Source organism: Convolutriloba macropyga, chromosome 2, assembly GCF_964194025.1.
Source record: "Convolutriloba macropyga chromosome 2, txConMacr16.3, whole genome shotgun sequence".
NCBI classification, from domain to species: domain Eukaryota; kingdom Metazoa; phylum Xenacoelomorpha; order Acoela; family Convolutidae; genus Convolutriloba; species Convolutriloba macropyga.
In genome coordinates this window covers 28836830-28852807 of record NC_134469.1, presented here as the reverse complement: position 1 = coordinate 28852807, position 15978 = coordinate 28836830, and the positions used below count along the sequence as shown (strand labels likewise).

Genomic DNA, 15978 nt, shown 5'->3' with positions numbered 1-15978 from the left:
GAAAGATACCTGAAGAAGACTGACCTACGATCTGTTTGGAGCCAACGGCTGCTGCCATGAGGAGAAATAGTCCAAAAGTGACGTAACTGTTTAACCTATCAACCGAATCCCCATCACGAGTTGAAGTTATGAAACTTTTAATTGTCGTACTAATCACCGTCAACATAGTGAGATACCAATTAACAGCTGCTAACCAACGAACAAAGTAACAAAAATTAACTAAATAATTATGATCAGGTACAGGAAGACTGGTTAGTGATATAAAGGAGCGATTAAATGATAGTAGTGAAAATGGTGATTGACAAATGCGAAGTTATTTTAGACAATTAGGTTACGATATTAAAATGTTATTCAAATTCAATACCCTTAATGAGCTGGATTGTCTTACAGTTTCCCCTCTGACGCAAGGATAATCTCTTACATAACAAATTGCACTTGGAGTGTAGTAGATAGAAGGTATACAGGTACTAGTGTACTGAGTACTAAATATGATATGGTTTCTTTCAGTCTGAGGTAGTTAAATTATTAACAAATGTTAAATAGCACCATTAAATGAATTCATTAGTCAAAAGCAGCTGATCTCTTTCAACTGACCACGGCTGGTAACTTTAGGGAAACGGAAACCACCTCACAAATTCATTGCTCATCCAATCTTAATGCAATACTTTCATTGCATACTACAAAAACAACTTTTATTGCGTACCGATATAACTGCAAGCTTCTCCAGTTTCTATCCTTCCAATTAAATAAACAGATAGTTTTGCTCTGAACCAGGCATGTTTGTGTTTTGCCTTGAATTGTCAACCAAAAAATTACAAAAAGATGAGCAGCACTTCTATTGGAGCACAGAAAAGAACATAGAAAATATCTTAGAGCTTAGAAAATTAACTTAAGTTAATAAACTCAGACAGAAAACATACTTACCAGATTCATAACAAAAACAGCAGCTAACAATTTAGAAAATGAATGTGAATCAGTTTTGAACAGTATGTTTGTCAAATATTGATATTTATTTACTAATATTGAATGGGAAATTCAATTTTGTGAACGATCTCAAATGAACTAAAGTTTTGCATGTAATTATGAAATGACACCCACTCACACGTCTCAAAAGCGCCTGATTTGTGATAAATTAACCTTTTAACAAATGTAAACTGTAAACATTTTATTTATATTTCGGACTATATATACGGCTGATTTTTGCTAAAATCTTCACTCTTTTCTTCTCTTTTGAATCTCCTAAAATAAATTCTGATGCTTTCAAACATCTTTTGAACCTAAACAGCTTCAATCTCAAACTTACCAAAACTCGTCCTGCTTTATCGGGGTTGCTGTGCTACCGTGTTTTCAATCCTGCTAACAGTTTATGCGCCCAGCCATCAGACCGTTGATACGCAAATAGAGTTTTGGTTGAGATTGTAGTGTCAGTGTTGGCAGTTTTTGCTCTTCTAGATTGATGAGCGTTTTAAGATCTTAAATTAGAGAGCTCCTTCGTATATAAAAACTAAATCAAATTTTTGATAGTAAAGTTGAATTTTAAACTCCAGAATGGAACCCTCGAACAACAGTTCGAAGTGGATGACGTGGGTTGGGAGAGGACTACCCAACAAGGAGCACTCGTTTCTCTGTTTTTGCACAAACCAAGGGCCGCATCAGCACGCTCACAAACACAGTTGAGCTGCCTCACAGATCAGCACCACTGAGGGAAGATGCCAATGATGCACAAACGTAAGAACCCGAGGCACAGACTCAAGCTGGAGCTACAACTATACAAGAAGATGAGAGCCGCAAAAATCAGATCTGGTGCTAACTAGCGATGACAGAGCTGAAGGAATAAAAGTTGAGGGAATAAGAGACGTCGATGTGGAAGCAAAAGACACTAAAATTGTGCTACAAAAATTGACTTTTGGAAAATCTCTGCATGTACGAGAGTACAAAACAAACTCAATTTCAGTTTATAGTTTAGTCCAAAAGCAACACGAATTATTTCACACAAAAAGTAAGTCATAGCTAAAACTCAGAACGAAAAAAAGCTTCAGACTGAACAGAAGAAGTAAATTTTTCTTCTAACCTTAGAGAAAATAAAACAAGCACCACTTTTCAAACTTAAGTGGGGACACTTGACGAGCAAAACTTTGGCACAAAAGACTTGTACATTTGAGTTTTAGAGATTTAGCAAATACAACAGATGAAATATCACAAACTTGTGTTTTAGGAAAAATTTCGAAAAAGCTTGTTCCAAAAGTGAGCTATAACAAGGCATTTCAAAAACTAGAAAGAGTTAACTCTGACGTAGTTGGACCAGTGGGTCCATCAATTGCAGGTGGCAACAGATAGGCAATTAGTTTCGTAGATGAATTCAGTGGCCACGCAGCAGTAAAAATCACGAAATTCAAAACTCAAGCATTGCAAACGTTCAAAGTGTATGTTGCACAATATGGCCGACTAAAAGTTTTGCGAACTGATAATGGGACAGACTACGAAAAATAAAGCCTTTAGAAAACTTAGCATAAGCATTGATACCACTCGTGAATTCACAGTTCCTGAAACACCCGAGCAAAATGAAGTTGAAGAACATTTTAATAGAACAGCAGTAGAGGCTGCAAATTGACTTCTAATAGGTTCAAAATTGCTGAAATCTATTGGGCTCAAGCTATAGATACAGCATGTTATGCTAGAAATTTAGCTGTCAAAGACAAAAAACAACGTCAGCCTTTGAAAAAAATTTCGGTAGAAAACGTAGAAGGGAGCATCTAAAAAGAGTTGGTTTTGTAGCCTAATAAAAATATCGTGATGCCAACAAAGTAAAGGTTGGATCCAAGAGCAACAAAGTGCCTGTTCAAGTTCATTGATTACTCTGATAAAACAACAGCTTATTTGTTGCAATACATAAAAACTAGGCAAATTTTTTACTTTTGGAAACGTTTTATAATTTACACGGTTTTTATAATGAAACCGAAGATATAGAAGACAACTTTTTTATCTAGACTTAGACGAAGTAATAGAAGAGTTTCAAGATACAAGCAACTCAAGTGAGTTAAATTCAGAGCTTAAATCAACTGAAACAGAGAGTGTTCGGGATAGTGAAAATAATACAGAAACTGAAGTTGAATAAGAAATTAAACAAGAGAGACCAAGTCCTAGAGCCAAACCAAGATACAAAACTGATGTACAGTTAAATCCAAAAGTCGCTGTGAAAAACATAAAAAAAAGCCTTCAAAAATTCAAACAACTGTCAAATTTTCACAACGAATAAAAATTAAAAGCACCCTCAAGACTGCAAATGATAGGCAAACTAGGTCAAATAGCAATTCCTTCAGTGGACCAAAAGACCATACAACTTTTGTCAGAGTACGACGAAATAAAAAGATTGAGAAAAGGAAGCAGCAAAAGATAGAGAAATTAAGCGTAGTGATAGGTCTAGAGCACCCCCAGAACGCTCTATTAAAAACTACTCTCGTGCTGCTCAAAGCGCAATAACAATAAAGTTCATCGAGCGTAAAAATTTTGAAAACTCTTAGTCGAAAGAAAACGACAGATGGTTTGAAGCAAAGAAAACACAGATAGAAAGTTTAAATGACACAAAAACTTCGGACCTAGTTCGAAAAGAAAAAAGACACAATAATATTTCTGGCCGATGGGTGGAATTTTTTAAAATCAATGGATGTAAAAGCAGCTTATTGGCATCCTAAAATAGACAAGGAAGTCTATCTACAGCAACCGATAATATTTGAAGATTCAGACAGCTATGGCAACAAGTCAGTTTTTAAGTTTAAAAAATCAATTTTGGGACTGAATCAAGCAGTCAAAAACTGGTATCAGGATATGCTTTTTATTTCAGAAGGGTTTTGAGAGAAGTAAACACGACTACTGTCTTTTTCTAAAAACCAAAGAAGATGAAAAACAGTTTTTTCTAACCCGGGTTGATGACTTAGTCATGGCAGCAAATGGTACAATAGAGATCAACAAATTGAACAGTTCACTAGAATCAAAATTTAAAATGGACGACAGAGGAGATCATGAATGGTTTCTTGGGATGCGAATTCCGAAAACAGAAAAAGGAACAACTTTAGATCAAGCAAAGTACGCTCAAAACATTTTAGAACAGTTCAATATGAAAGACTGTAAACCAAGTAAAACATCAGCAGAAAACAACTATAACATGAAATATCTAAAAGAGATACAGTAACAGTAGATTCACAAGAGTTTATTTGTCTAGTAGGTTCATTATTTTACCTAGTATACCAGATATCATGTGGATCACAAATGTCTTATCACGCTTCATGAATGACCCAACTGTTGAGCATTTCAATGCTTGCAAGCGCTTGCTGAGATACCTACTATATACTAAATCTCTTAGACTGTTTTTCACGTTAACCAGCAAGAGCACTCCAGTTGGCGAAACAGAAGCAGACTGGAGTGGAGACGTGGAGAATAGACTGTTGACCACAGGATACATATTCAAGCTGGGAGACAGTGGGTGATCTGTCAGTTGGCAATTCAAGAAGCAACCAACAGTGTCACTTTCATCTTGTGAAGCAGAATACCAGGATTTAGCTGCGGCGGTTTAAGAAGATATCTTCTTGTGTGGTCTTCTTAGTGAACTGGTGTACGAACAGTGTGAGCCCACAACCATAGGAGAGGACAACCAGAGTTGCATAAAGCTTGCAACTAACCCGGTGCTTCATAAGCAATCATAGCAGGTCGACACGAAATCTCATTTCATTCGAGATCGAGTTGATGACAGCTCAATCAAATTGATCTACACGTCAACTGATGAAATGGCAGCAGATATTCTTACAAAATCTTTGCCAGAGCAAAAAGACGAACAATATCGAGAACAACTATTGGGCGAGTCCAGATTCTTACCTATTGGCAACAATCTTAGTGGGTATATTGCAGCACAGAAAAGAACTTAGAAAACATCTTAGAGCTTAGAAAATTAACTTATATTAATAAACTCAGAAAGAAAAATACTTACCAGATTTGTAACGACAACTGCAGCTAAGAATTTAACAAAAGTAAACTGTAAGTATTTTATTTATATTTCAGACTATATATACGACTCATTTTTGCTAAAATCTTCATTATTTCCTTCTCTTTTGAATCTCCTAAAATTAATTCCTATTCTCTCAAATATCTTTTGTGCTTAAACAGCTTCAATATCAATCTTGCCAAAACTCGTCCTGCCTCATCGGGGTTGTTGCTCTATCGTGTCCTTAATCCTGCTAACAACTTCACATAGAAAGCTGCATTCAAATGTTGGAGCAAATGATTTTGCAATTATTTATCCAAATATGAAAAAAGTTGCTGGACACCACTTTATGGCCATAATCGATGAAAATTGTTGCTGGCACAACTCAAAAATCCTTGAACAAAAAGAAACCAAACCTTTAATAATGTGAAAGTGAGAAAAAGTATTCTTAGCTGAAAAAATTGTTTTCGGTTGGTAGATTTTTTTTCTACATAGTACTCCATTGTACTTTGCAGTATCTTTTGTTATTTTGTTTTCACTTTTCTCCACCAGTTGGTATTTGAGGTTAAGGTGAAACCCTGATACTAATTATGGCTTTTAGCGGTTTAGCTGTTTTCTACAAGGTTTCACCATATCTGTTTGTCGTTAGTTCTATTTTGGTGTTATGAGATAAGTTAGATATAAATAATTGAGCTAAATCCTCTTGATTTGTAGGTTAATTGATTTGTAATGACATTGCTTCTACTCTCATTGATTTGAGCCATACTTTTTATGGCCCATAATTGCCGAGAAAAAAACTAAATTAAAATCTTTCGACTTATATGAAAAATTTTAATTCACGTTAGTGAGTAACCTTATGCATGGTTTTAATATTGGACAGATAGCCAACTAGTTGGCCGAAATTTTGATGAAGAAGAAACCTGCATGCACAATTATCTCTGAATACAATGTAACTGGAACAGCAGAAGACTGTTTTAAAGATATTAATTGATTCGTTATCAAAATGGCCAATAAAACAGGTAGTTCTCTTGCATGAAAATTGCAACTAATATCTCAGATGACAATGTAACATAAATCATTCAGGCAGGTTGTTTACATATATCAAATAAAATACATAACTTTGAGCATTCTAAGCTAGCTTTTGGATAAAATACACAAACAAAGGATGTAATACTGCACTCTGATCAAAAAATGCAGGCGATTTGTCATTTCCATACCAAATGCATCGGTTTAAAACATTAAAAATGATTAAATATCAATTAAACCTCAAATAACTATTAATCGGGTGAAAATTAAGTCCACTTAATCGATGATAACTAAAATTACTACAATTTAATTGGGTATTGAAAGTTCATATCAATAATTGAAACATTCAACTTATTTTCGATTCACATAAAGGTCAGGAACCTCAAGAAAGATTAAGTTAAAGATGAAAATATAGCAAAACATGAATTACTCTCATGTCAAAATTTCTGACTTAGAAGACAAAATTACAAAATAATGGTTTTTTGGATTCTGGGAGTAAACTGGTCGCATAGGACAGTTATTGTTCCGACCCACTTTACTGGGTTAGGAACTATATCCTCAAATGGGTTTATTGTGTTCAGTCAATTTTGGCCGATCGGTATAATCATCGCAGATAGTTGTGAGTGGTATCATTAAAAAGCTCGTCCAGCGTAGAATGTGGAATTAAAAAGATTTTTTCAGTTTTCGTGTTTTATAGGGAGTTATCGAGGTTTAAATTTTTGTGAATATTTCACGTAATTCATCTGTTTTAATTCACATTTTCGGTATTTTTGACCTAATTTTCGTCAATTTTGCTAAAATTTGTTCAAAATTTTTGCTGTAGTGATATTGATATCATCTCTAAAGATAAAAGAGGTTTGCTGAATTCTTTGATTTGAGTTTTTTGGCTAGAATGTTAGAAAAATCTTTCAAAATTCTATTTTTTTCGGGACCAAACTTGCTTTTCTTATCTCACTTATCTTAAATTTGCTGGAAGTAGATAGCTTGAAACGGCGGCAAAATTCTTTTTAAGCTGACAAACGACCTAGATCTACACCTGCTGGCTTTGAGAATCTTCTGGAATTAATTTTTTGCCAGTTTTTTGCAAATTAAAACTCGATAACTATAAAATGTGTTTTTAATTTTGACAAACTGAAAATTTTTGTTCAAAAATTGATCTATTTCGCAACCATTTGAAAAAAAGTGAGTGTTTTGTTAGAGGCGTAGTAACATCTGGGATGATCTTGATCTCGCCATGGATGCTCAAGAGAATATGTTTTTTAGATTTTAATGGGGCGCGACTTTTTTTCAAAATATTTCGGCTGTGTAAAAGTTTTTTATGTTAGTTTCTTTTACTTACAAGAAACTCAATTCAGGGCTCAAGGAGTGACAGATACCATTTACAAAAAACAAGGCCCAACGAGATTGTAACACGGTTTCAGAATAAGCTCAGGTTTTTGTAAAAAAAAACTTTATAAAATTCTTGAATTTTAATTTCATTTGTTATCTTTTTTTGCAGTCAAATGACTTATTGTCCGCAATGAAAGATCCAGTCACTTCTTAGGAGGTATAAATCAATCTAGACAATTCTTTCAGTTGTTATTTAATGTCTGTTTTGACTTTGAATATTATTGTTTTAGGAAAATATCGGTTAATTTTTGAACTTTGCCACTAATTTTATCTTATTTCTCTCAATTTAGGGTGCAGTCTCTGTAAAAACAAGCAAAAACCATTTTTTTTGAGTTATAAATTAGTGTTTGTAATGGTCCTATGTTCAACTAATGGTCTCTATCCCTTTATACTACGCGTTTTCTTTAATTCTTTTTATTTTTGAGCATAATTGTATATTTTATGAGTTCATTTTGTTTCCTTGTCAAATTATCAGATTACTGACAAAAGCAATAAGAAAAAAAACAAAGTAAGGAAAACGCACAGCGGTGGAAAAAAGCGTATCGGGATATGTTAATTGTTTTAGTTATGTATTTTATGCTTTTTTTTTGCTGAGACAGTTTTCTCGCAAAACTAAATGGATTTTGTTGTTTTTGCCTATTTTTGTCGTTTTTTGTTGTTGTACACCATATACTTGATAACAATAGGTCTCAATCGCTTCCTCAGGACATATAACTCAACCTAGTTACGGATTTCAGTTTATAGCTGTTTGTTTTAATAAATTTAAAATTGAAATAAGAAATTTTTTTTAATTGTACCTCTTCGCTTTCATTTACGTAACCATGTAACTCGAACCCAAAAAATAGAAGTCTCAAATACTTTTGTTGATTCATACATTTTTTTGTGTCTGGTTATACGTTGTGATCTATTGCTTTGACCATTATTTTCACAAAAAAGTTTTCGAGGTTTCTATACTGTTAAGTTCTTGGATTTCTTTTTTTGTCATCTCCTCGTAGTCCTCCTTTTATAAATAAAGCTCGCTGATGTTAAAATGAAACAAATGACAGCTCTTGCAGTCGTCATTTCATAATTATAGTGCCTTGAATAGTGTGATCTCGTAAAATCGTTTGAAGTTTTGGCTTCTTTATATCTTTGTTGTTATTTTGTGGGGTCGTGACTTAGTCTCGTTATTAACAGGCCCAGTTGACCTCCTGAGGTGTTGCAACTTAATCCATTGCTGTTTGCTGAAATTTTAAGTCTGTTATGATTTTTGAAAATATATATTTTTCAAAACATATTTAGGTTTTTGAGCTTCGTCATTGTTTTTAAATAGTTTTTCCGGTCAAAAATTATTTTTACCGTCCTTAATGTCATTAGATATCAACCGAAACCCCTAAGATATACATTTATTTCTCCAAAAGAAGCAACTGGAACATGTCGTCATCCAAAGTTCAATTGCGCATAATTTCAAGGCCAATTGAACCTACGATCATTGTTGTAAACTAAAAAGAAAACAAAAAATTATAAAATGTACAAATAAAAAAAATCCCAATTTTTTTAAATCTCATAGTAACAGTAGTAATAAAGCCAAGACACAAATGTTTGAAGCTACAATCGTTATAGAAATCAAATTGCAGCTCACGGGAAACGGGTTGTGACCCGTGTTTACAGAGACTGAGCTATTTTTGAATTTCGCACCTCTTTGCTTTTTTTGTCGACTTGTTAACCAACCGCACTGAGGACAGGTCTCATGGACTTTCTAATGAAGTATAGATTAAATTGTTTTGTTTAGGTTTTAAATGATGCGAGTTTGATTTTTATGATTTTATTTACTATAGCCAACGAGTTTTGGTCCTAATTATAGTGTTTGTTGTTTGATATTTACTATTGTCCTTTCTAGTAGTACTATTTTCAACGACGTTCATCGGCCCTCCAGGATGGAATTATTGTATTCGGTTCTGCTTTTTTCACCCCTATTCATTTAACCCCGAATCTTTTAACCCCGATTTATTCACCCCTATCATTTAGCCCCTCTATCGTTTCACCCCTCTATCATTTCATCCCGCCAATTAGCAGTCGACGTTAAAGCATGTTTTGACATGATTAAGTGGATAAACTAATCCCACGTTCGGTTCTGATAGTTTTATATCAAATACCACGGGCCGCTGAGGTATGGCCATGGCCCGCGAGGCATAGCCAAATGATTATATTGCTAATTTAATAATCATTATTTTATAGAAAGAATAAAATCGGGCTGAAATGATAGAGGGGTTAAAACATAGAGGGGTTAAATGATACAGGGGTGAATAAATCGGGGTTAAATGATTGGGGGTTAATTGAGTAGGGGTGAAAAAGCGGAACATGATTGTATTACATTCGTTGTTTTGAACGATATGTATGTTGTTGAAGGTTTTCCAACTCTTCATCATTTGGTAGCCAATTAACTCAGAAATGTGGATGAGCGGGGTCGGAACCTTATGTGCGTGCGCACATTACCGAGCCTCCTTGTTGATGTAAACCGGGGAAAGATTAATGCACAATTGTTCCCAAACCACATTTTCACGGGTAAATTTGACCTTCAAGGTCGGCAGAATCTCGAATTAGCACCTTTTTTAGGATAATGGGAAATAATTACATCACAAAACTGGAATCCGTAGAAGATTTTTAGTTGATGCACTAGCATATTAAATTAGCTTTCATCTTGCGAGCTCAAATTTCCATTAACAGTTAGAGTCTGGGAAAATAACGCCGGCGGTGTTACGCTGGGTTGGGTTAACCGGTGTCAAGGTCACACATAAGGAATGCTAGCAGCATAAGATAGCACTTGTTCCAACAGGACCTATTACTGCACCAAATTTATCATATTTCAAGGTCACTGACATTCAACACCCCAAAATTGTAAAAATAGGCCAAAGTTCGACTAATGTTGTGTGTTTAAGCATCATTCAGGAGCCGGTTACGCTCACGGTTTTTCAAGTTCTAATAGGGAGTAAAACTGCATCGGCGCCAACATTAACTCACTTCTCATACAGTAATAACTTTTTTGGCCCAATTAGCTTTCGAATGTTCGGGATGACTACGTTGTATGAAAGAGCTATCTCATTGTTAAATATTCTTTTTTTCTAAAACTGTTGTCCTTTTCCCGAATTTTTGACTTATCGATCAATATTTGCAAAGAATTGTGGATTGGTTTCTTCGTAAAAAATGCCCAAGTGGCATCTGAATTGAAAGACGGCAGAGGGTTTGTTACAATTGACTATATAGCTTCTTGAATTTATATAATTCTTTTGCAGTAACTTTCCCTAGGTTTTTGTAATCTGTCATCCGGTGTAATTGATGCAACAAATCGCAAAATTTTTAAAGCTTGGGTCGAGCAAAAATCCAGAAATTTGAATCGAAATCCAAAATTAAGACAAACATTTTGAATTAAATGAAAATTGCTAATAGATTTCGGTCTTTTTCCATGATTGAGAAAAATTTTTCTTCTTGTACAAGCAATTTTAAATACAACAAGGAGCCTCGGTAATGTGCGTTTGCACATAAAGTTCCGACCCCGCTCATCACATTTTTGACATAATTGTCTATCAAATGAGGAACAGATAAAACAAACTAAAAACTAAAGGATTTTTCAAAAAACTTGGTGCATGGACAAGAAGATAGCCTCCAACGCAAATAATCCGATGAAATAAAAAACCGCATTAGATTGATGCGTTCTGCCAATATTAAGAAAGCAAGGCTAGACGAAATACAAAATCAAAAAACAACAACAAACATTAATTACATCCAAAACTCTATGTCCATTAAAAACATTAATAACAAAGTCAAGATAGCGTCAGAGAAAACTGAAACTAAAAAAATAACTTGTATTTATTTGAAAAGATATGGGACCAGTCAATAATAAGGTTTGGTAACAATAAGACAAAAGAACAAAATCAGCAAAGTTAAAAAAAATTAGTTCTTTTTTTTTAAAAACAATTAATTTCAAAAGTAATGAAAACCATTAGATATCAACTGAAAATATCTAAATGTTTTACAGCAACCTATGCCTTTGATAAATCCATAGGAGAGCATCAAGATCTTTCACTACTCAATTTTTTTATGCTGTTACAAAAAGCACAACAAATAGAGACAACAAACAAAAATTCAATTAAAAATTGAGAGAAAAATTTGTCGACGCCGTAAGGCATATTTCGACCCTCAAAACATGTTTCATTGCGTTTTTTCAAAAAAACCTTAAAATGTGGTTTGTGACCTCTCAGTAATGAGACTAGATAAAAAGAAGACAAAAAATGGAAAAAGAGGAAAAATTAAGAAATACCTTTGTATTGTTCGAAAACAATTATTTTCAAAGGCATTAAATGCAAACTGAAAATAATAAATAGGAGCATTGGTTTGTCCAAAATATCACTAGGACCTTATTTATTCAGAGTATGTCTTATGTCTACAAAAAGAGCGTCCAATATAGACAAAAATCCAAAATTAATTTTTTTTGCAAAAAACCCGTGTAGAAGCCAGTAAGTTCAAATCGAATTCTTTAAAAACATTAGATTCAGTACAAAAAAACTTTACCTTGACAGCAATATTGCAATATGTGACCTGCAATTAACAAGACTAGGTAACAAAGAGACAAAATGTACAAAAATGCGAAGTTGAAATGATTTTTTTATAATTTTTGGAAACAATTGTTTTCAGAGTCATGAAAGGTATCAGCCAGTTTTTGAAATCAGAATATATGCTCATTTAGTCCTCCAAAAAAGTCAAAGAGACCTGTTATTATCCGGGCAATTTCATGCGACTAAAAAGACAAATTGAAAACGACAGTTAAAGACAAATGAAAAAAAATTCTTTGAGAAGGGTTGTCGAAGCCGTTACAACATTCATCTATGCCTCTAAAGATTTCTATTCGTTCTATTGTTCCTTATTTTGAACGCCCATAAGGTTATATGTAAACTTTCATTGATAGGATATTGAGATAAAACGTAATAAGAAAACGTGAAAAATGGGCCAACAACTAAAAATCAAAAAAATATTATGAAATCCAGCAGTTTCAAAGCCAGAAAACTTAACGCGTAAAATCTCAAAAAAGATTCAATTTTAATACAGCAGAAAAAAAGAAGAAAAAGCAGTTTTTGTTTGCGGACACTAAGCTACAAGTTGACCAAATTGAGAGAAAAATAGTGGCAAAATTCAATAAGCCAATGTTTATTTAAAAATCAAACATTTCTAAAAATCTAAGCGACTATAACTGTTCGGGTGAAAAATTAGATATAATGTTTCGACAGGTCCAAACTGCTTAGGAAGCCACTTGGACCTATTGACAGTGAGCTTTGATTTGTATTGTTCTGTTCTGTAATTAACAAAGAGAATATCAATTTTTTTCTTTAAAATAAAAAGACCGACTGACTAAAATTGGAATTATTTTTGGGTTGTAACAGTGCAAGAGTGTACCAAAGCAGACTTACTGTTGCTGTTCATCCCATAAGAATGCTCAATTGTTTCGTATGTTATAGATCTAGATAATTTGTTAGTTAAGAGATCAAAATAAATGCTGCGTTTTCGATAACCACTACTTCCGGCAGATTTAATCAGCGTGGACTAAAGTAGCCTATTTCGGGCAATTTTTGATGTAAAAGGCTGAATTTTGAAATAGTTAGCCAAAGTTTTGGCCAAAAAAATATAATCAAAATAATCGACAAAACGTTTTTGTTGTTTAGAATATATTCAACAGTACTGTTGTTAACAATTTTTACATAACTTAACAAAATTGACGAAATTTTAAGCGATAATTCCGGAAAGTGTGAATAAAAATCAGGCAAATTTTTCTGATATTCACAAAAATGTAAACCACGATAACTCGCTCTTGAAAACGAAATTCAAAAAAGCTTATTAATTCCATATTCTGCGCTGGACGGGCTTTTTAATGATACCACTCAAACGTCTGTACGATGAATATATCGATCGGTCAAAATTGTCTGATAACAGAAAAACCATTTGAGTATATAGTTCCTCTCCCCTTAAGAGTTTCGGAACAAAAACTTGGTTGAAAGGTAACATCGAATAGTCGAAAAAAAACCAATTGGCAGATAAAATTGCCCTCATTGAGCAATTTTAATCAATCAGTCTATAAGGTTTTAAAACAATTTGTTCAACTTTCAAATATCTCCACATTTTTCAAAATTGCACCACTTTAATTGTGTTATGAAAAATTTATGTTTTCATTTTTGAGGTCAAGGTTAATATAACGCAATTTTTAGTTTGAAAAATTATAAAACAATTTTTCAAGAGATCTTAACTTTAACTTTTGATTCAAATTGAAACATCATTGCATCAAGAAATGTAGAGATCACAAAATCCTGCTGAACTTTAAAAAATTGGTGAGATTATTTTCTATCAATGAGTTTATTAAGTTTCTTAGAACAAAATTAAATTGCATTTGCAATTTGTCTAGATTTTAGTATAACAAGACTTCTTAAATTATAGGTTATCTCACGGCATTTATGACCTGGTTAGTCTTGGCCTGCCTTCAATTCATTGCCCATCTTTTTGTATTGGTTATGGGAAAAGTGTTGCAAATTCTGGTATTTAGCGGAATGAAGCATGTCGTGACCTCGGCAGATTTTCCAGGTTTCGATGTCCCAGGTTGACATTTCAGTAAACGTGCAATGTTTTATATCATGTCATATTTCTTCGTACGAATCGCATAGGGTTAACAAGGACGTTAATGGTTATACTATCAACAAACTATTGAGATGGAACCCAATAGAAAATTTTGCCTAAAAAGGGGGAATGACTTACCGACCAGCTGTCGTGCACTAACACAGGCGGCCAAGAACAAGAATACAGCAAAAGTGTAAAAACTGTGCAGGTTGTCGAGCCAATCACCGTCACTTGCGGAATGAACAATCACTTTGAAAAAGGTGTTGAGAGTTGTCAACATTTGCACGTTTCAAACAGAGGAAAAGAGACACTGATTCAAATTCAAAATAGCTCACTCACTCGTCCAAGCAGTTTCTCAAGTGCTGTTTTAGCCTGAATTGTGAAGTGAATGTAAACAACACAATTCTTAACAATACCTGGTCCGCTATACTAGTGTGCTATTTTAGCTACAGTACTCCATCTGCTAAGTGGCGTGAATAATTGACGAGTTTTGATTGGATTTGTGATTGAAATCTTAGAAAGTATCGTCCCACTAGTAACACAATTGGACACTGAGCGGAAACTAACTGCAGATGCTCTTTTCTCAATCTCTTCAGCTTATACTCTCCCAGGTTTAAATATCAAACACAGAAAACATAAGAGCACTCTATTGAATTGGGTTACTTTTCGACCACGTCAAATTACCCCATCAATTATATTAACATCAAATGGAATCAACTAATCATCCAAAATGGCATGAGAAACAAAAAAATGTTAATTTCGTAAAATATACCTCCTATCGAGAATCTATATCAGTTGTAAGGAGTTTGATCCCAGAAAAAGACAATCAATTAAACTGCAAGTATTTCAAAGTGGCATCATGCCGTTTTCAATTCGACCGTTTTGGGTCATTTTTCAGGGTAGGTGTTTTTTGGTTTGTTGGCCCTCAAGCGGTCAAAGAAGGTAGCATGAGTGAGAAGCATTTCACACCTTCCATAAGTGTGTTCTTACAATTCAAATCAGTGAAAACTGGTGCCATAGAACTTTATGTTCCATGCCTACTTTAAAAAATGTTGTTATGATGATTTGAGAATAATTCGATAACGAACCACTAATAAAGTCATTGAAACGTGCTATTATCAGCACTAGGTGAGATCTCCTTCAAAATGTCAATATTTAATCAATTGAGGGTCTTTTAATTATTACTTTTATGGGGTTTTCTGAATATTACCTCGGTGAGTTGTAAGCAAAATTTTGCTCCTCTTTGTGCTCCTTTTAAAAATTTTTAGAGACGATCAATTACATAATTAAAGTTTGATCACATTATTAGAGTACCCGGGTCCAGACCAAATGGCCAACTGGTAAGAATTTGCAAGTACAACGGCTAACTTGTTTCTCGCGAGTTCGTTCCGGTCAAGCTGAACTCTCATTGTTTAAGTTCACAATAACATTCTGTCGTTTACCGTAAAAAGCGCGTGGGTGTTAGTTGCTCAATTTGGATAACAAAATTTAATGCTACTTAACTTTTTCGTTTTTGCTACAATATCGGCAGAAAGATTATCTTTTGAGAAGTTATATCGCATGCACTTTTGTAGGAACGCATGCCCTTTATCTTTTAAGCCGAATGGTTAACCTGTATGGATTTTAAGTCGAATGGCTAACTTTTAGGTCGAATGGTTAACTTTTAAGAACTTGTAAGTCAAATAGTTAACTTTTAAGAACTTGTAAGTCAAATGGTTAACATGTAATAAGTTGCAAGTTTTTGGAAGAAAAGCATGCAAGGCGATGCATAGCCTTGTAAGAACGTGCAAGAAACTTGCAAGTTCTTGCAAGTTAACAATTCGATTTCGACCCGGGAATTTACCTAATCCCGACTAAAAAAAGGGGATTGGTTCAAGGATTTAAAAAAAGAGAGAGATCAAAAATTTTGTTTATTGCCGTTCTATTTTTTTGTTTTTTTTTAAAATCTAGGT

The 15978-nt window shown here is 33.9% G+C and overlaps 2 protein-coding genes across 7 annotated transcripts in view; both read right to left on the bottom strand.

The window, feature by feature from the left end:
- LOC142358608 (uncharacterized) overlaps nucleotides 1–15978 on the bottom strand; it is a 591411-nt gene that overhangs the window by 407819 nt on the left and 167614 nt on the right. The window lies entirely within an intron of this gene.
- The window catches only part of LOC142358596 (innexin unc-9-like), a 134197-nt gene that overhangs the window by 43298 nt on the left and 74921 nt on the right, over nucleotides 1–15978 (bottom strand). Inside the window, exon 1 of one of the 6 annotated variants that reach the window (XM_075410029.1) lies at nucleotides 14165–14754. The exons of the other annotated variants lie outside the window; for them this stretch is intronic. Within the exon in view, the coding sequence (XP_075266144.1) occupies nucleotides 14165–14306 (142 nt within the window). The 5' untranslated portion in view covers nucleotides 14307–14754. Of the gene's footprint in view, nucleotides 1–14164; nucleotides 14755–15978 lie in introns of those variants that run through there. 6 annotated transcript variants of the gene reach the window in all.